The sequence below is a fragment of the Pantherophis guttatus genome, chromosome 4 (genome assembly GCF_059756535.1).
Source record: "Pantherophis guttatus breed Tessera chromosome 4, ASM5975653v1, whole genome shotgun sequence".
NCBI classification, from domain to species: domain Eukaryota; kingdom Metazoa; phylum Chordata; class Lepidosauria; order Squamata; family Colubridae; genus Pantherophis; species Pantherophis guttatus.
In genome coordinates this window covers 46,089,064-46,110,785 of record NC_142066.1, presented here as the reverse complement: position 1 = coordinate 46,110,785, position 21,722 = coordinate 46,089,064, and the positions used below count along the sequence as shown (strand labels likewise).

Here is a 21,722-nt window from a genome sequence, read left to right as displayed (position 1 = left end):
GAACAGAGGAACAACCCCTGTCCCGAGCCCTCCAGAGATCATCAACCAACGCGACCAATGCCGTTTCTGTGCTATGCCCAGACCTGAAACCCGACTGGAACGGATCTAGATAAGATGTTTCCTCCAGGAATTGCGGAAACTGTCGTGCGACCACACTCTCAACAACCTTCGCCATAAAGCGAAGGTTGGAGACAGGACGATAGTTGGCCAATATTGCCGGATCCAGGGACGGCTTCTTGAACTTAGATATATACTTTTGTATCCAAACATTCCTAAACTTTATTTCAAAGGGTTTATAAATAATATTATTTGAATATATTCTAATTTTTAAAAGACATAACTAATTATTATGCAGTCATTCCAATACAAAAAGGGACATGGTGTCTCAGTGGCTAAACTTGTCGATCAGAAGGTTGGCAGTTCAGTGGTTCGAATCCCTAGCGCCGCGTAACGTTACGGGAGTGAGCTCCCGTTACTTGTTCCAGGTTCTGCCAACCTAGCAGTTCGAAAGCACGTAAAAAAAATGCAAGTAGAAAAATAGGGACCACTTTGGTAGGAAGGTAACAGCGCTCCATATGCCATCGGCATTTAGTCATGCTGGCCACATGACCACGGAGATGTCTTTGGACAGCGCTGGTTCTTTGGCTTAGAAACAGAGATGAGCACTGCCCCTAGAGCCAGAAATGACTAGCACGCAGGTGCAGGGGAACCTTTACCTTTACATTCCAATATGAATCAATTTTTGAAGCCTCTGTAGTATTCTTAAATTCAGATACTTAATTAGATATTTCTAATTCCTGTATGCATATTCTTGTAGGGGTTTTCTTTCATAACCTTTTTCTCTCTCTTACCAAAAAGCAACCACTTCTGCCATTTATCACAAAAAAATTATCTATTACAAAAAAATAATTTATATCTTGCTTCTCAGTGAAATAGGTCCTCTTTTGCTTTCCTGCTCAGGTGGCCTCATTTACTCATTTGCCTGAGTAAATCAGAACTGTTTAAATGTTCTGAATTCTAAACTTGAATTATGAAAATAAAACAGCTGGGTTCACATATTATCCCTAAACAAATCAACTTATACAGTATCAATATGATGGACTTGTTTATCACACCATTCTAAAATAATGACTTGATCCCTATAGCATGTTGAACTTCATATTAGTTATGTCTACTGCATTATGCAAAGCCCAGACTCTGTACCTGTTTATATATTTTTGAAGTACATGTATTTATTTATATATTTATTAGATTTTTAAGGCAGCATGCCTAACAGTAATTCTCCCTCCTATGTTCCCCATAACAACAACCCTGTGAGGAGGGTTGGAGAATGAGAGAATGACTGACCCAAATCACCCAGCTGATTTTCCATGCCTAAGGCAGAACTAAAACTCACAGTCTCCTAGTTTCTAGACCAGGACCTTAATTTTCAATGCCTAATTTAAATCACATCAATTTTGATCTAAATACCGTGAGACAATATCTAGATGCAATCTATATTCCTATAGACTGTAATATGCCTAGTCAGTGCTTGCTTTAAGGAGTTGCTTCTTAAGGCAATTCCAGTATTTAGCATGTGGTAGCTCTGAATGAAACTGTGCTCAGATCATGTTCATGGAATTGGAAGGAGAAAACAGAAGAATTTTGCCTTTGAAACTGGATGCTTCTTTTTATAACTTGCTCAAAAATTCCCCTGCTGCTCCCAGCTACTCCACTCTTATCCATTTCTCTACTAGCAAATAAATATGAAATCCGTCAGTTCTTCCAGCTGAGAGGTGAAAGAAGTTGCAAATCGTACAACACGGTTACCTTCTAAAATTTCAATAATAGAAGAATAAGAGTTTTGTCTTCTAGAGTACCATCACAGTATGTGTTTGTATGTGTATAATAGTTGAAGGTGGGATGGGGGGTGGGAGTAGAGAGTTAGGAGAAAGGAAATGCTTTCAAGCATTTAAACATGGAAGAACAATGGGAGCTTAAATATAATTATGATGGAAAGACAAAATGATGGAAACAATTCAAGCTTGCCTAGAAATTTCCATCTCTGACCTTGACACACCTTCCTTTCTGTCACTAGGTTGGAGAAAGAGAGTGTGATTATGAAGTAGTGAAAAAAGTGCACTCTGCACATTCTCTGACATGTTTTGGAATTACCTCCTTTATTCCCAGACTAAGTGTTGGCTTTCTAACAGGTTTAAAAGGTAGAACAGGTTCAGATTATTTTTCAGGATTTATTAATTTGTATATGTATATATATAATCAATATTAGGGAGAGAGGTCACTCACATTATAGGAAATTCAGCTGACATGAATGGTGCAAGGATCTTTGATTTGTCAAGAGTGTAGTTTGGCATTTTGATTCCAGCTAATAAATCAAGGAGAAAAACACCAGCCACATCATAACATTAAGATAAGTGATAAGACCCATTCTGAAAATTTCAAAGCAACTTCTTCTCCCTACACACACACACACACACAGAGAGAGAGAGAGAGAGGGAGGGAGGGAGGGAGGGAGGGAGGGAGAGAGAGAGGGAGGGAGGGAGGGAGAGAGGGAGGGAGAGAGAGAGAGAGAGGGAGAGAGAGAGAGAGGGGGAGAGAGCAACATAAAAACTGATTCATTCCCATCCAACCAGGCAATAAATGATTGAAAAGAGCTGGTCAAATTTTTCAGCATGGATAATAATTATAACATCAGTAATAATACATGCATGCCTCTAATTTTGATCAATGTGGGTTTTCAATATTATTTTAAAAATATACCCTGAGCATATGAAATTAAGCAGAAGAGAGTGATTCAGATAAACTTGAGTCCTGGCATCTCTAATTTCAAAACTAATCACTTTTACTTGATTGAGTGATTAATTTTTCACATTTACAATACTGTACAAAATGCCTTTTCCCATGGCAGTTTATAACTATCAATAAAACACCATTCATTAAGATATACAACACTTATAAACTTGGCAATAAATAAAAACAGCATTAAAATAGCATGAGGACTGTTTCAGAGTTAATTAAAAGGTCTGGGAAAGTAAAAGTGCTGAAAATAGAAGGAATGAAGTATCAAGAAAAATCTCTTCAAGAAAAGCATTCCTCAGCTAGGCTACCACCCCCTCCAGCTCAGATGGCTACAGCAGGAGACATGCTATATTATATATATAGCTTTGGGGACAATATCAGAACTTCTGAACTGGGCCCAGAAATAGATAAGAGGCTAATTCAAATGGAGAGACTTAGCAGTGGAAAGTAGCAATCTCAATTTCAGCCAACAGTTGTACAATATCCACTTAGATGTTCTAGGCAAGGTTTGCACAAGTCTAGGTTAAAGTAGGATGTATTATTTTGTAGCTGAGTCTCTTGTAGGAATTTATTCTTTTCAGATGTTCTGCAAAGTAAAATATCACTCAAAAATCAAGTATGATTTATTGATTTAATTGAACACAGCACATAACAAATAGACAGCAATTATATTCTACAAATCTGAGTTTATAATTTAGTTTGCTGCATAAACCAATCCTAGTGCTTATGATATCATTAGTGAAAGACCTGTCATCATAAAGGAGGGAGGCTCAGGGAGAGGGGCCTACTGGATCTCTGTCAGCAAGCTCCTAGTCACCCACTCTTTCCAACTGCAGTGCTTTCATTTTTTTGCAGGAATGAATAGCAGTCATTCACTTATATAAAAGTAAAGGGGAATTTCTGAGGTAAGCCTGGTTCTTGCCCTTGGTGACCCCAACCACTATGGATCAAGCCTGTTTCTTTCTGCAGAACAACATCTTGGACTCTCTTTCTTGGCTGGACTAAATCAAGGCAGAATGATGGAAGGAGAGATAGACAGACAGACAGACAGACAGAGGATATCTATCTATCTATCTATCAATCTATCAATCTATCTATATCTCTAACTTTATCTCTCTATATATATCTATATCTATCTATCTATCTATATAATACACATACAATTTATCTGTGTGTGCACACGCGCAACACCCACACCTATACATACATACATACATGTGTGTGTGTGTGTGTGTGTAATATTTGCTTTCTACTTCCTATTCAAAATCAACAATTATTTAAGACCCGAGTAAACAAAATATACCATATCAAACACACCCTATGCTATTGCACCCTACCAATCATATTGGTCTGTATGGTACAGTACAGTACAGTACATGGTTACAAAAAGCTCAGAACGCCTAGGTTAGGGCTCTGTTACAATTAAGGACATTTGTGAACTTTTCTCACCTTCCCTGTAGGCTTGACCTCTGATCCGTTTGTTGAAAGCCTGTCCCTGAATATGTTTGGCGTTCTCTTGTTACCAGCTTGCAGTTTGTTCCCCCACCCCACCCTTATAGCCCAAAATAATTTTTCAAAGCAGACCTCTTGCCTGGAGTGCTGATGGACTGGCAGGCCTTGGAAAGCATGGGTTGTTGTGTGGGAAGACCTATGCATGACCCCATTCTTGGACCTCTGGACAGCCCAAGCCTGTCCTTTGGTGAATTCATTTAGGGTTGAACTTTCGGTGAACCAAAGCTCAAGAGGAAGAGGAGGTAGCAGGACAAGGCAGACAGAAGAGTAGAACTCTAGGCAAACCCATCAGACCTGAGTAAATATTGAATGAAACCACGTGAAGATTTGAAACGGAGCTGTCAGACTAATATGTAAACTGAAGAAAAGATAGGTATATTTTTCTGAGCCACAAAGAAGACACCAGTTCATTCTAAGTACAGCAAGGCTAGGCTCAAACCTACAGGGGAATTATTTGCATCCCTGTATGTTGGTGTGGGGAGTGAGTCATGGGATTTAATTTGGGTTCCGCTAAAGAATTCCTGTGCGAGCAACAAACAAGAAAGTAACCCTGCACTTTGTCTTTTGATACTTCCCTGCAGTTGCAAGGGCCAGAAACGGTCAGCCGATTTACTTAATCTGATGAAGTAACAGGCGCATAGAATTATCACTGTTATGTTATCTTAATCAAACAGAACCAGGGGTTTCAAAAAGGATTGCTTTCTTGAGGAGATACATTTACTGCTTAAACAAAAAATCAGCACATGAGAAATTTCATAGTATTGTGATCAGTGTTAGGAGACATCACTTCACTTATATTTTAATACATTTTGTTTTCTAGATAATCCTCAACTTACAATCACAATTGAGCCCAAAATTTCTGTTGCTAAGCAAGGCAGTTGTTAAGTGAGTCATTGCCCATTTTATGACCCTTACGCCATGGCTGTTAAATGAATCACTAGAATTGTCAATTGAGTCATTCTATCATTAAGCAAATCTGGCTTCCCCCATTGACTTTTCTTGTCAGAAGCTCCCTAGGAATGTTGCGAATGACAATCCCAAGACTCCAGGATGCTGCAAGCATCGCAAATATATACCAATTGCCAGGCACCTGAAGTCTGATCATGTGACTGTAGGGAATGCTTCAATGGTCATAAGTGTGAGAACTGGTCATAAATCATTTTAACTTTGAATGGTCATTAAACAAAAAGTTGTAAATCGAGGATTACCTGTAAATACATACATTTTTCTCCAAGTTTACTTAAATTTTCAGGCAAGTACAATTCATACCAGCTTTCTGCAATGTCTTCCCTTCCAGATGCATTAGGGCTGCAATTTCCAGAATACAGTAGTTCTCAGTTTATGACTACAATGGAGCCCAAAATTTCTGTTGTTAAGCAAGATGCTGGCTAAGTTAGTTTTGTTCCATTTTACAACTACTCTTGCCACTGTTGTTAAGCGAATCACTACAGTTGTTAAGTTAGTAACACAGCTGTTATGTGAATTTGGTTTCCCCATTGGCTTTGCTTTGCTTGTCAGAAGGTCACAAAAAGTGATCACATGACCCTTAGATGCTGAAACTGTCATAAATATGAGCCAATTGCCAAGTGTCCAAATGTTGATTGTGTGACCACAGAGATGCTGAAATGGTTGTACATGAGAAAATCAGTGATAAGTCATTTTTTCAGGGTCATTGTAACTTTGGTCGCTCACTAAATGAATGGTTGTAAATTGAGTACATGCATTGTGCATGATGGGATTCAATAGTCTTGGCACATTCAGTTGAGGAGGGTTTCTATACCCTATTCTCATGATCACAATGGAAGTAAAACTTGACATTTTCTAATGGAAAAAATGTTGAATAGAGAAAAATTCACCATCCTTAATAATTCAATACAGTCTTGATGGAAGTTATTTGCAATCTAATAAATGAGTAACATGTGTATATTTATTGTGAACCACATGCCATCTGAATGAGCTCCAAGCATTATAAATGTAGAGAAAGCAGTTCTTCTCTGGAAAGTGTTGCAGCTAAATCAACTAAATTCCAATTTCCAAGTTAGCTTCCACTCTTAACAAAGATATTCTAGGGTACCTTATTTCACTTTCTTCCAAGTTGTCCTGCAGAAACATACACATTTCTTCTGATAAATCTTTTGGTAGAAATGTGGTAGATATGCATAATTATATGTTTTAAGTATGACACTAAATGAAAAACTAAATTTATTGGCATTTCAGAATTCAAATCTGAAGACATTTCAGTTTGGAAATTAATGAAGAAAGTAATCATTACCAAAACATGTTTCTGACAGACCTGGCTCAGGAGAAGCTGTCAACTCAACACCTCCTATTTGAGGGACAGAACTGAAGGGCTTACAGATAAAATTGACTGTAGTACCAGAGACAGGATAGGTTCTTGCTCAAAACTGCCTCTCATCACATATAAACCTGCCTTCCAAGTTCTTGCTACATCCTCCAAAAACCCAATATGTTAACTAAGGCAGCCATGTTTCTTCTTTTATGATAGACAAGTGCCAGTTTTCTTTAGCCATCCCCCACCATTCTCAGAAGATATGGAAATAACTCGTGTTCTGAAATTCCTTCAAGGAAGGCTACCAGATCCAAGCAGCCAATGTCTGGACAGCAGCAAAGAGCTAATGTTCTACTTGCTGCCATGTAGGGGTCACCTGGATTTTTTCAACCCAAATCTGGCACCTTAATTCAACCAACTATAACATTCATAATGAAACACAAGAAATAAGGTGTCTTTGTCCAAGATGTAGTCAAGGAAGTAATAAATAAAAGTGGGCTAGAAATAGCTGTTATTTAACAAAATGCATTTTACACAAGCAAAAAGTTATTATTTTCATCAACTGTCAGGCTGATCAGAGACTTGTTTAAGGTTAGCTCTTTGATTAAACTCTAAGGAGTTTGCTTTAAGAAACAGCATATAAAGTGACAGTGTGCAAAACACCATTTCTCATTATGCTTGCCTGTTGTTCAGACAAACTGTCACAAACACCAGAAAAAAGCTGGGAAGCTAAACTTTTAGTTCAGAGAAAAAGTTATGTTGACCAAAAGTCCTCTCTTTCTTCCCTTTAAATAGGAAGTGGTTTCCTGAGATCAAAAGGCTTCACATGGCGAGAACAAATGCTTTAAGGCAAGGAAGAGAGAGGAATCCCACCAAGGGCTAAGAACAGATGTCACTGACATACTTGCCAGGGTGCCACACAGTTTCTTGAACGTCTTTTCTTGCTCTGCCGCTTTTAAGGAAATGACTGGAAACTGCTCAACATTCCTTCTGAAGATCTTCATGACTAGAAGAACCAGCCAAATCACTGTCATAAATTATTTAGAAGCCTTTTGAGAGGAAGGAAGGAAGGAAGGAAGGAAGGAAGGAAGGAAGGAAGGAAGGAAGGAAGGAAGGAAGGAAGGAAGGAGGGAAGAAAGAAAGAAAGAAAGAAAGAAAGAAAGAAAGAAAGAAAGAAAGAAAGAAAGAAAGAAAGAAAGAAAGAAAGAAAAACAACCTGGGAATTTATTTTAATTTGTAATAATGAAGGAACTGCAGCTGCTTTGAGAAAGACTGTGGTTTTAACAGTTTAACTCAAGATCCATGTCAGAAATGTTTGCCTTACACATTCGTGCTCACACAGATATCTATACACAAAATCCCTCCTGTATAGCACACAGAGCTACTTAGTGAGTATGGCGGTCCTATTTCCCCCATTTTCATTGTTATTTTAGGAAAGAGGAAAACAGGAATGGGAGACATAAGGCAGGTGGTGAATAGAAAAGATGAGATAATAAATAATGAGAAAATAGATAAAATGAAAATGAGAGGTATTAGCGAGATGAGATGAAGCAATAATACTATGATGGACAAAAGGGCAAAGAAAAAACAAATGAAGATAACTGGATGGAATGCTTATGAAAATGGATTTTAACTGAATTAATAGAAAAAATAAATAATGGGCAAAAAGAAGGCCAGATCTCACAAATAATGTATGGCATTGTTTAACAATTTAAATAAATAGAATTCAAGGATTTAGAATAATTTCAGTAGCTTAATAGTACAATTCTGTGCAGATTTATTCACATGGAAATTTTGCACATTTAATGATCTAATACTCATAGGTAAATGTACATAATTCATAATTATGTACATAATTCCTCCTTCAACAATTAACTGGCATTCTTTGATCATTGTGTTACGTCTGGTCTTTGACCAAAATAAAAGATTCAATTAAATTCTATGACCACTGTGTTCTTTTCTAATGTTTCCTCTGCGGGGTGTTTTGCTTCTGTGTTTGTGTATGTGTGCCTGTTTGTGTGTCTCTTGGAGTTACAGAACTCTGTTTATGTCTCTATGTCTATATTAGCTACATTTTATGAAAACAGATGTAGGAGAGATAGTGTGATAGTGTAATGTGCTGGATTAACCTTGGGCCAATCCCTGTTTGTCAACCTAGCATACCTCAGAGGAATAAATTATGAAATCAAGATGGATCAGAAAGGTATTTGTATCATTTTGAGCTCCTTTAGAGCTAAAAAAATAATAATAAATAAGGCTTGAATCTGAAAGACAGAGATTAAGAAAAGCAGTGGTATTTAACAGAAGACAAGAGCTGCTATCTGGAGAAAATGGAACAGTGACCCTGAGACTGAATGGAGACAAGAGGACAAGAAAAGATTCTCTCCAGTTTTGCTGCTTCTGAAGGAAAGGAAAGCTTGACATATGCAAAAGAAAAAAGAAGAAAAGAAAAGAAAAGAAATACCAGCAATTTCCTTTGAATTTTAGATGAAGCCCAGAAGAGTTGTTTTGTATCTGGACAAGCTGACACAAGCATGACCTTTTCTAGCTACTTGATTCTATCGGGCTTTGTAAAAAAAGTGGTTAACAAATCAAAACCATGAGTAGATGAGATCTAAAGTACAGTGTGGAAATCCATCTTCGTCAGTAACTTTATCTACATTAGAAGTTTTGCTGAAAATGGAAGCCACTTAAAGTGAGAGAAAGACAAAAGAAACTAACACCATTTTCTGTCAGAGTGTACAATTTTAAGGCCCCAGGGCATTGTGTAACCCTCAAGCCCTCTGAAAGTTTACTAAATTGTCATTCTTAATGTGGCCAAGTGGAAATACTATTAAATGATCATAATGCTTATACAGCATGTTATTTTTACATTTATTAAATCAAGCCATTTATAAGCATTTGTCTTAATTGACAAACTATTTTGTAATAGTTCTATTTTGGGAAGTGCAACTCCTAAGCAGTCCATTTAAAGACCAGAAATGTCTTCTGTAAACAATACATTGTCACTGAAATTATTCTTGCTTTCTGATGTTTGTTGGTACTGAAGGTACAGTGATTTTAGCCTTGGACATGACCATAGGGATACTTTAAGTATATTTCTTAATTCACATTCAAAATGTGACATTAACTTTTCTATAGTTGGAAACCTCCATCCCCACCTCACCCTCTTGAGTAAAGTCATTGATTTCTTCCCTAAAGTTTTATTCACATAATAGTAGCACCATAGTGAATGCTCCTGAATAAGCTGTTAATATCTGCCATTGAGTCACAGTTCAATGACTGAGTAAATAAATGATCCAACTTTAATTCCTAGCACCTCTAGTTAATATAATGGAAGGCAAACCTGTGGATCTGCAAATGTTGCTAACTTGCATTAGTCACAGAGAACATGGCATATGGTCTGGGATGCCAGGAAGCATTTAGAAAGTCATACATTCCCCACTGCTGGGACAGACAACTTTGGGTAAGACACGGAGGTGTATGAAAAATCTCAATTCATGATATGGCTGTGCTAGGAATGATGGTCCCCAAGCAAGATACTATCTAGGGAATTAAGATATTGGGTCTGTTTTCATTTGTTCAGTTCAACATTTTTTTCCTTAAAATACAAATGAAAAACGTACTATACTGCCTTTGCTCCTGCTTGGTAAGGGGTGAGATGTACACACATGGCAAGTGGGGACCCCCAGGACAGTGCAACTCACTTTGTTGCCTAGTGATCTGGCCTTTCCTGAGATATTGGTACTACCCTGAAAAGGGAGTGGAGTGGGTGAGAAAAGAGCAGATAAACAAATCATTAGTTCTAAGTCCTGAGAAAAAAGTAAACTTTATTTATTTTGAGGTAGTTTTAGTTCCAAATATAAAGCATGGGGAGGAGACACTTTCTTAAAAGTCTAGATTATTGCATTAGAATCTAAATAATACTACTAATTAAAGGTAGCAATGAAAAAAATCAAGTTTTTAAGTTTCATTCCAAACCAGCCCCCCAGCCCCCAATTTGCTACTTCTTTACTGGTTTTTAGCATTTTCAACCAGTATGAAAAGCAAAATATGGAGGAAGAGTATTGAAAGTTAATATTTGTAGGACTGGGGGGGGGGAAATCCAACATCTCTGCTCCATTTCCACCCACATTCATAGGAAAAAAGGATAGGTTTATAGGGTAAATACAATAAATAGAGGAGAATCTGTTAGTATACATAAATAGATTCAACCCAAATTCATCCTGCATAAATAAAGTCTTAAGTAAGATCTCAAAGGGTTGGAGCCATATTTAAACTAAAATTAGATATGACTAACAAATCCCATTTATTTCATAAAAATCAAAAGCGACATCATGATATACATAACTGGGAGATTCCTGCCTTTTATATATAGTATATGAAGCAAGCACTGCTTTATAAATCATTTCTGCTAATTATAAAGTGAAATTGTTTTCCAATTTAATACATCAAGTAAAACAATTCTCTTCCAATAGTGAGTGTCTGAACGTGAACTAGATAGCTACTGCCTCCCTGGAGAAACTCTTCCTTTGCTTTATACTTGCATCCCTCTAACCCTTGATCTGTTTGTGCAGCAAGCTGTTTCACAGGCTGATAGATTGTAAAGCATCTTTACAGGTCAAAATATGATTCTCCAAGGTGGGCATATCCTTCATCCTTTTGGTCATCAGTTTGGAAGAACACTCCCACCTTCCCACACACATGAATACACTAGCAATAAGGATGCAGTCCTAGACACACTCTCTCTAATCCTGTTAAATTCAGTGAGGCTTCCTTCAGAGCTGACATGCTTAGTGATGCAATGCTCCAGTCATCTGAATAAGTGTCATTGAAGGAAATGGGACTAGCTTAAATATACAAAGATTTGGACTGAATATCAGGAAAGAGAAGAAAAGATATTTTGGGATTCTCCCCTCTTTGAAATTCTTTGCATATCAAAGGAATCTATTGGAGTCTCCTTTCAGGTTGAAATGGATTCACTGAATTATTTCAAACCAATTCTTTGGGGCGGGGGTGTTTTTTTTTTTTAGTAAAGTAAATGAAGTCCAAAGGAAGGAATTTACTTCCCTAATAAGAATGTGTAGAATTTGGGGGTTTCATCTTATTTTATTTGGCTGCTGATGGATTTAAGCAGATTTCAATATTTGGGTTCCAAAACCTGAGACCTGAAGCATATCTTCTCCAAAATGGTTAATTTCTGTAGAAAATCTTAGTGCTTTCTACATGTGTTGAGATATGACATCCAAGAAGTCCCAGGCATTATGGCTCATCTTCTAATTTGAAGTCAGTGTCAGTGAACTCAGTAAGGCTTGTCTCTACTCAGTCCGTAGGACTGGCATGCACACCTGCAGATTTAAGGTTTCCTTTCCCCTCCTCCAAGAGTTATATCCTCAGGCTCCTTGGAAGGAAGTTTTTCAATGGCTGGTTGAGAAACCTGTGAGTTTATAGGTTTGCATGTTTCTAAATTAATCTGAATTAATTGCCTTTTCCTTTGTTTTATCTTAAAACCCACTTAAGAAGGGATGAACTAACTAAGACACTAGTGTATAAATAGGGCATTCAGGCATATTCCCACAATCATACTCTTGATGCAGTGATGGTTGTGAATTTAGAACTTTGGTGTTGGCTTCAAAGGCAAATCAAAAACAACACATACTTTTTCACTTCCCTTTAGTGGATTTTTCATTCCCACAGTCAGTATGGACTAGCTAATACATAAAAGCAATTTCAGCCAAAAATTAATGTGGATATGTAATAGTTAAGATGCAGAGGTATCATCTTCTTCTAATGCAAAATTGAAGTTGGGTGGAAGGAAAATTATTTGTCCAAGGCCATTTGTTTCTCTTCTCTTACTATACATCTCTATTTTTTTTAAAAAAACTAGTTTTTTAAAAAATTACAGTAGTGAGTATTTAAAAAAAAAAATACTCACTACCGTGAGACTAGTAAGAATGGATATAAAACAAACAGCAAAAAAGACAGACAAAAATAATCTTATCTCTGTAATTAAAGTCTCTTGGCTCTTTATGAAAAAAAAATGTTATTCCCTCCCTCCAAATTTCCTATTACTGAAAGTGTATTTCCTAACTTTCAGGGAGTAGATGGAAGAAGGAAAAAAATTGTCCCTGAGATGTTAGATGCAGTAAACTAAAATATAGACTGTTCCGGTTCTTATGAGAATAAGAAATAAAAGAAGGGCATAGCAAGACATAGAAGAGAGAAAGGTTTAAAGCTCGGTAGAAAAGTCCCTCTTCTATTTCATGCTTTTAAAAAGGAAGGGAAGAAGGAAAATGAGATATTTAAAATGAGGTATTATAATACCTTGCTGGTATTCTAGTGATGTTACATTCACATTCTTGCTACTCCGAAGCTAGAAGTAACAAAGAAACATATAATATATGAATCTGACAGCAAAGGCGTAGAAACACAAGCTTAAGGGGGGAGAACTTCAAAATCTACATTTTATGAGCAATCTTATTGGAAGTCGTTTGTATAATTGTAACTAACTCTTGAGTATCCAGAAAAAAAAATTGTGCAAAAGTTCCTATATCTCTACATTCGAAAATACGCGTTTCTTTTTCGTAATAGGGGCGCGTGTGCATAGATATCATATGCGCTTGTGGTTCGTGGTTCTTTCGGTGGGTTTGTCTTTTTGGGCCCATAAATTTAGGGCCGTCTATTCACTTTACAAACCGAGCAGCTGCCTCTTTGAAAGGGGAGGTTACTTCGGTGGGCAGGACTCGACCTAACTAGCCCTCCTTCCCCTTCAAGAGGACACCGAGCTCGGAGAAGCTTCGGGAGTGGAGGGCCCGCTGGATCTGTCCGACGACGCAGCCTCGCTGCTTTCCTTGGTAGAGTGGCGGAAAGCCGCCGCGGCAATGGGATGGGGACCAGCCAATCCTTCCTTTTCCCTCTTCTTCTGTTTCATCCTCCGATTCTGGAACCAGATTTTTACCTGAGTCTCGTTCAACTCCAAAGTAGCAGCGATCTCCACCCGCCTAGCTCGAGTGAGATACTTGCTGAAGTGAAACTCTTTCTCCAGTTCCGTCAGTTGTTTGGTGGTGAAATTGGTCCGGATCGTGCTGGCATGGACGGCTAATCCATAGTCAGTCACTTTCGCTGCTGGGATGAACCAGAAACGGAGAAAGAAACAATCAAACCATTGGTTAGAATTATTTCCAAAATAAACCAGCAATCAGCTGATATTAATTAATATCTGATATAAACCCAGATAGAAGCAGGTATGTGCCTCGCAAAAGTCCAGCCCTTTGAAGACGTTGAGTGGCACCTTTTCCTTTACTTTACTTAGTAACCTTTAGATGTATTATATTGTACAAGCTGACATGGAAATCGTGATACAACACACCTTGGAAGGCATCAACTTGAAAAGCTTCCTCTATATATTGTGGGCATAGTTTGAGCCTTTCAGAAATGGGGGCTTAACTTTCATGGCAATCCATTCACTCCCCATTAAGATTTTTCAGTCCCTAATTCTAGGTTTAGGAAAGATTGTGCTCTGATCTGTATGATACAGATTGTGTTCTGATCTTTATATTTATAAAAGAATTCCTGCAGGGTTTTGGCACAAAATGTTATTTGTATTCTAGATCAGTCAGTTCTCTGTCAGGCTGATTTGGAATGAGTAGGGAAATAACCTGATCTAGGAAAAGATTGGACAATAAAGTTTTTTTAAAATCTCAGATCAGGTTGATAAGACCTTCACCCCCTTCAGCCCACAACACTAGAGTCTTTTTAATGCCCTGGAAAAAGACACTCTGAAATGTTTAGCCTTGAAAGAAACTTCTGCCTCTATTTAAAAGTTTTTATCCTAAATCCTGATCTGACAAGATTCCATATGTTTCATGCTGAGGCAACAGTATGTTGTGTCTATAGAAAGACATTTCCCACCAACCTTATTATATACTAAAATATTAGGAAGGAAACTCAGCTTTACTGGTAGTTGATGGTCCAATATCTTATCTATGATTGGATTTCTACATAGCAATAAGCCATGTAACAAGTCTTTGTAAACCCTCAGTTCACACAAGCCACTACAATATCAATACAAAATAAATTGCACTTTGACTTATGTGTGAACTCACCTACCTCACTCAAACTGTTTCAACATATTCTGTACAGACCAGGGTCTTTCTTAACTTCAATCCCAATTTCTGAATTGAGGGACATTAGTTCTGTTCCTGATTTGCCTCCCCTGCATCTGATCAAAGTTGGGTAAAATGAAAAATCTGGACCAACTCTAGGGAGGGCCAAGGTCTAAAATAAATCCAATTCATTTCAAAGGGGAGGGAATCATTGATTACTGTATGGCTTTTGAAGGATTCAAAAAGCAACCCAAATGATGAAGGTGATGGCATAAAAATTAATCTCAATCAACTCCTATTAGAGGACCCTATTCAAAGAATAAGCACCTAGTAAAATCCTAATTGGGTTGGTCTTCCATGAACAAACAGCTCTTCTGCATGTATGTTCATCTGTTTCATGCAAATGCTTTTTTCTGGCTTTTAATCCCTGGTTAATAATGGTAGAAAGAAGGTTTCCTTCATCAGGGCTGGGCCCATCTAGGACAAGGATTCTGTTCTTGTGAATAAAAAGACAACTCTGATTTTCACTAGGAAATATAAGACAAACTAAATCTCCCCAGTGACCACATTTCTTTGGGTAACCATGATCAAAATATGGAAGCAGAATCAAATGAGAGCAGCTATTGTAACTCCTGTATGTTCAGAAACTCTCCATTTCCCAAACTCTAAATCAAGATTAGACAACCTTCTGCCTCCAGGTGTTGGGTTTTTTTGGGGGGGGGGAGGTGGGACTTCCACTGTAATAAGCCTCAGTCAGAATTGTCAGAAATGTTGAGAATTCTACAAAGCATCTATCATTTGCTTGCAGTTGCTCTGATCTACCTGAATTTTTTTACTGATTCAACAGCTTTGGGAAATATTATTTTTTCTGCCTTATCTATCATATTACAAAATAAATAATACAATGGCATTAGCTGCCCCATCACAGCACCATAGTTTCTGGAACTCTTTCACCTATTTTTTTGTGAATTCACATGTATCATTATACCTCCATTTCTCTCTTCCTGCAGTTTGAACCAATTACTTCTAAAACTATCAATTGCACAATCACCAAATGAGTCTGGCCTTCTCTTTTCCTTTTGGCAATTCTGGACTTAGATAAGTGTTTCCCATCTCTACTATTCTCAAACTGGCCTTACTTCCTTCTTTCCTCCTTCTTCCTACCACCCCTCCCTCCATCTTATGGTTTGCCTTCTCAGACCAAAGTTAATGATGGAGTGACATTCCTGCTTTCCAGGAGCAGATTCTCTTTTCAATAGCAGCCATCTCAGAAGATGTCTCTGGAGTCTCTAGTGTGAGGTAGATGAGGGAATCCTGAGCCAGTGCAGAAGCCTCATTCCCACTTGCTTCCTTTGTCCCCTTCCTAATCCCCTTTTTGATAGGATCCTGATAAGGCAGCAATATGAACATTCACTCATCTCTCTGGGTGTTCAGGTGTGTTAGAGATTTACCTGTTCGGGGAGGATTCCTTTTCACTTTCATCCAGTCGAAGGTCTGGCTGGTGGTAGCAGTGGCGGCAGCAGCAGCAGCAGCCGCCGTGGGACATGGATGGGCCCGGCAAGCTCTCGATTCTTTGTTCTCAGATAGAGGTGGGGAAAGATTGCCCAAAGCCCCTTGCAAGTAGCCCCCCTGATCAGAACCATATTGGTGTGGTGGGAATTGGCCCGGGGTGGCTGCACAAAAAGCATCAGGTATACTTCCCACTAGATGGGAAGAGGAATGGGAGGAAGCTGCAGCCAAGCTGGCAGGGTAGGCCGAGGTTTGAAAATAAGCTCCATCCGTCTCTGGGGAGCCATGGTAGAACTGAGGGTTAGTGAAGCTGGGGTTGCAACCCGAGTTTGCGTATCCCCCTCCTCCTCCTTGGTGAGAGGAGCTGGTGAAGGAGATACCAAGGCTAGCTGGGCTGTGAGGAAGAGGAGGAGGGTAGCTGGGGCCCTGTTGGTGGTGGGCATTGGGGCCAGTAGCACCCACCCCTATCACCCCAAAGCGCCCATCTGGCTGATAGCTGTCACAGGCTAGAGTGGTACCTGAGCAGGCTGGGTAGGAAGTGGTCCCTTGGTCGAGGTGCTGGTACTCCTTGGGCGGGTAGGCGCTCATCCCACGGTTACAAATTGCATAGTCTAAAAAGAAGTTCATTCTAGGTATTGTTCCTTTGCCAATGATGGAAGAGGGTTGCCCTGTTTTATGGGGATTCCTTCTGCCCTACAACCTTTAGATAGTATGTCAAAGTTAACCAGGGGGGAAAAGGGAAGAGAGAGAGAGAGAGAGGGAGATGAAGAGAACCACCCTTCCCATCTATGGATCTCCAGGCTTAAACCCCCCCTCCTTCCTGAAGCTTCAGAATGGGGGATGGGAGAAGGTGGTGGTGGGGTGGAAGGGGATCTAAACCACGTGGTTCCCTTCAAGCCCAATGAGCAAATGCCTCCCAAACTTTGTCAGATATCTGCCATCATCCATCAAGTCCTTGGCATTTGCATGACAAAGGGACTTCAATCAAACTTTTCTCCATCGATCTGATTAACAACATGGATACGTCAAAAGGTTTTTCCCTCAAAGACTTTGGAAGAGGGGTAGAAAAAGGAAGTGATAGAAAAGAGGTTGGGGGAGGAAGAAAAGAAGGGGAAAGTTAAAACTATTCAAAGTCTATTCTATGTGTTAGAAAAGACGGTGACAAAAATCATCAGAACTTTTCTCCTTCACTGAAACAAAAAGAGCTTTCACCCCATTTCTGCTATAAGGGACTCACCTAACAGAGAAAGAAATGTATGTGTGTGTGAAACAGAGTAAGAGGTATTGAAGACTTCTTTATGATAGAAAATGTTCCTTTTCCTCATTAAAAAATAATCACTGAAGAGATACTTAAACATTTATGGGGTTTGCTTAAAATGTCTTTTGCCTTCTCTTAAAAAAATCCAAATAGCTTTGCTTTGCATATCGCCTTTGTGTCTAGAAGCAGAGTTCTTAAGAGCAATTTAATTCAATCAACATTCTAATGAGTTGTGAAATAAAGTTAGAAACACAATTGTGTTTTGTTGAAAGGGGAAAGGAGAGAAAGGCAAATGAAATTGAAATTCGATCTACCCTATCCATCTATTAGTTATTTATTTGCTCTGACTAGCCATCCATTTTCCATCTCTACCCCCTGATATCATTTGCAATCCCCTTCTATTTTTTTATTCAATAAAAAGCTTGTAGCTGCTGGACTTTGATTTTTCTGTTATTGGGAGGGGGGGAATTTTAATTGTTGCAAATCATTCTTCACACTTAAATAAAGACAAGCAAACAACTCCCAAAGGCCACTTTCAGAGCCACCATTTCTTAATCCTGTTTTGCACAAGACGAAGAGCAAAGAGTCCCTTCGTTTTTTTATGGCAAGTAAATAAAATAGGTGTTTTGAAATAGGTGCTTATTGCTCTAGGAAGCAAAGGAAAATGAGCTGTTTTTGTTTTCGTTGAGCAGACAGAAACTTCACCTTTTCATTTACCTTCCGGATAAATGTTGATCAGAGCCAAATCCTCAGAGTTGCGAAGCTGGCTCTTAAATGAACTTTTGGCCTATTTCAACCTCTGGTGCTTTCCCCCAGGGCTGTACAGCCAGTAAATATCCTGACAAGTAACAAATGACTGTAGGCGTCAGCCTGTAAGTTACTCTTGTCTTCCATGTGCTAACAAGTAAATAAATGTTGGTGCCTTGGCTTTCCATTATATTCAGCATCCCAGAGTGGTTGAGCTTCTTCCTCTTTGTCAATACACGTGGGCCAAAGGAGGAGATTCCCTTGGAAAAGAAAGTCCGTAATTACCCATTTATGAACTCTAGAAATGAAGGACACTCATGTCTCATGCAGAACCAAGAAGAAACGGGAAACTGGGTGGTGGAAAGGCATTGGAGTCCTCCAGAAGGCTATATAAATGGAGTGCCAATATCGTATATGTGATTGGAGAGAGAATCAGAACGCCCATTTATTTTTGTAGTTTCTTTCAGGAAATGAAAGACAAGGAGACCAACCTCTCAGAGAGATTTATCTTCATATAATATACTGTAGACAGAAGTGTCACTGAGGCTATCCTAATGATGTCTGTACACAATGAAATAAATGAGGGGTTCAAGGAAAGAAAATCAAGAAAGACATACCAAGTGAGAAAAATTGAAATTAAACCTCGGGAAGGATTAGAGTCTTTTACATTTTTTTATAAAAATGCATTTTATGAGAAAATATTTGCACTAGAAAATATGTATAATAAATTTATTTTGGGTCATTCCCTCAGTAACAAGAGTTAACTTCAGGTTTTGTAGTGTAGTCCGGTCTTTAAATCCCGACCAAATTAAGTTTCCTGCATTACAAATCACAAGCTTTTGGTTGGAAAATCTGTATCCCTGTTTCTTTCCTCATTATTTCCTAACCAAGGATTACTAAAAGCTTCAGGTGCAAAGTCTTTAAAGCCAGGGAAAACCTTGGGAAGCTTCTGCCCCCAGACCTGTGGATGCCATCAATGAGACCCTTGTCCAGCTCAAGAATTAGGAATAGTAACATCATCTGAATGCTACCAGGGGACTTCTCGAGAGAAGCAAGCCTTCCTCAGTGGGAAGGCTTGCTACCAGGGATGATGGCCCTGTCATTGGCAGAATGGAAGGGTCCAGGGAGAATTCTTTTCTTTTCTCCCTCTCCCTCTCCAGTCTCTTTGCAATATAAAACTAATGGCAAGTATCTATTTATCCTTCCCACCCCACCCTGCACCCTACTCCCTTTAGAAGCCTGGCCTCTTAAAAAGAGATGGCAAATTACTGCCATGGAGAAGTTATAAATATTTTTTTTTTCAATTTAAAGCCCAAATAAAAATCAGGACTGTTTATCAAATCCAGTCAATGCTTTCGAAGTTAAAGGGGTGGTGGGGAAGGAAGGTTTTAAAGAATTATTTGACTAAGGCTTTAAGAAACTCCAGGAAAAAATCAAAGAGTTCTTTTGAGTCCTGTTCCAGTTGGGGGAAGGTTTTTTAAAGGCTGGGAGAAGCAATCTGAAAGGCTAATCATTCGGTAAGGAAATTCTACCGGGGCTCTGGGTTCCATATTAAACCATAGCGAAAAAAGCAGGATAGGAATTGGAGGGAGGGAGGGGAATACAAGAAAGAGGATGAAAATGGTCAGCACTTGGTTTAAATCAACATCCTGAGTGCCATTTCCTGGTATAAAATCTTAATTCTGACTCAACAGGAAAATGCCTCAGTTTTGCAGGGAACAGAAGGTCCAGCAACACCATCCCTAGCCCCACGAACAAACTCTTCCTCGATTTGCAGATTTTCCATTTGTTGGTTTGCTTTTCCTAAATCCTTCAATCTTCTCCACCAATGGTTTGTCATCTGGCAAGGGATACTGGCAGTTGGGCATAGTTTAAGGAGAGAAAGGAAGGCATGCTCTTCCTGCTGCAATCATTTGGTTCACAGAATTATGAATATTAAAATTCATGCCACATAAACTAACTAGTTTGCATTAGTCCAGTTTAAAGTGCTAAATATAAAGCAGGCCTGGGCGCCTCGAATATGTTGTAATTACAATTCTCCTTTCAGAAATATAATCCAGGAAAGACCATTCAGTGTTGATTGATCTCTGGATCCAGAAAGTTCTCTCCTATCCACACACACCCCCCCTCTCTCTCTCTCTCTCTCTCACACACACACACACACACACACACACATGTCCGAGCAACTGGCTGCTGAACCGCCAGGTTTGCCTCCCTCTGGAGCCCAGTGGCCGCTCACCATCTGCTCCTGAATGGTGCTGATTTTCCCACCCTCCACCGTCACCTCCTCTTATGCCTTGCAAAATATCTTGTGTCCCAAGAATCTTGGGCGGCCACTGCATGCTTGCAAGTGAACAAAAAAAAGTCTATTTTCTGCTTAAGAAAGGTTTGTAACTGGTCCTTCATAAAGAGCTGTGGACACCTTCTAAAAAGGTTTTATAACGACTTTTTAAAAAGGAAATGTGGGTGCAAAGGTTCGTTCTGAAGGCAGGCAAGAACAGGCAGTTACGAATTTTATCTGAATTCAGATACTCTTCAGAGAAGAACACCCAAATTCCTTCTCACTAAATTTTCAAAATTTTTAAATATTAAATTACAAAGATTTAAATTAATTTTAAAGCTACATTATGTAGGGTTAATTATATGTGCCTTCAAAAACCAATACAATATTGGCAATTATGAATGGCAGAGCATCAATGAAGAGTATATGTTTAAGTATTAGTATCATCATTTGAATAATTTTCTAATTATTAACCATTTTAGAAGGGTTTGTGGAAGCTGTATTTCAAAATATCTGGACAGCCTTAAATGTTGATATGGTATCAAATGACAGTGCTGTCCTAAAGTAGAAGTTCATCTAGTTCTTATGGATATATTGCAATATATTTATTGGCTATTTGCTCTTCTTGTGACATCAACCTTATAATGAGGTAAGTCATATTTTACATCAGTTTCTCCCCTGGATCTGCAGCTTATCCAACCTGAGTGCTTTACATATGTGTGGATTTCAACTTTAAATCTCCTTAGCAATAACCATGCTTGTCGAAAAATACAGAACTTAAAGCATTCAAGTTGAGATGTTCCTATTGGGGAAGACTACACTACCAGGAAGAGCAGTAAGAACTAACTAAAAAGATAACTAAAGTAGTCCAGCCAAGGAAGATGGAGATATTCTTGATCTCTCTCCTCTTCTTTATGAGGCAATTTACTATTTTCTCATTTAATATGTGTAGAGTCTGACATGACCATGCCCCAATAAGGGTTTTTATAAATACATGTCCTTTGTCTCATGCACAGCCCATAGTTGAGGCAGCTTAAAATAGCCTTTTGCAATTCTTCTTTTAAAGGGGTGCTTTTCCTATTCTTCAACACAAGTTTTATAACCTACCAAGTTTCACAGATTATGTGGTTTATGATGCAGTCAGTGGTTAGGCACTTCAGGCTGCTGCTGCTGCATGCTCCTTCCATCTGGTTGCTGGACTGCATCTTCCATGGCATTTGG

General features: G+C 38.7%; 1 protein-coding gene and 1 long non-coding RNA gene across 5 annotated transcripts in view; one reads left to right on the top strand and one right to left on the bottom strand.

The window, feature by feature from the left end:
- The window catches only part of LOC148114081 (uncharacterized), a 73,714-nt gene that overhangs the window by 37,040 nt on the left and 14,952 nt on the right, over nt 1-21,722 (top strand). The gene's annotated exons all lie outside the window — the stretch shown is intronic.
- On the bottom strand, nt 2,719-17,022 carry HOXB1 (homeobox B1). Of its 4 annotated transcripts, XR_004591102.3 has the most exons (4): nt 16,158-17,022; nt 12,926-13,726; nt 7,506-7,607; nt 2,719-6,411 (listed from the first exon to the last, which is right to left on the bottom strand). XR_004591102.3 is itself a non-coding variant. In XM_034415555.3 (2 exons), exons 1-2 carry the CDS (start codon nt 16,840-16,842, stop codon nt 13,371-13,373), a joined length of 1,041 nt encoding a protein of 346 aa, XP_034271446.2. In that variant the 5' UTR covers nt 16,843-17,022; the 3' UTR covers nt 12,546-13,370. The 4 variants fall into 4 exon arrangements, 2 of the variants coding, with proteins under 2 accessions (XP_034271446.2, XP_034271447.2); XR_004591101.3 differs by having other exon boundaries at nt 2,719-7,607; XM_034415555.3 differs by lacking the exons at nt 2,719-6,411; nt 7,506-7,607 and having other exon boundaries at nt 12,546-13,726.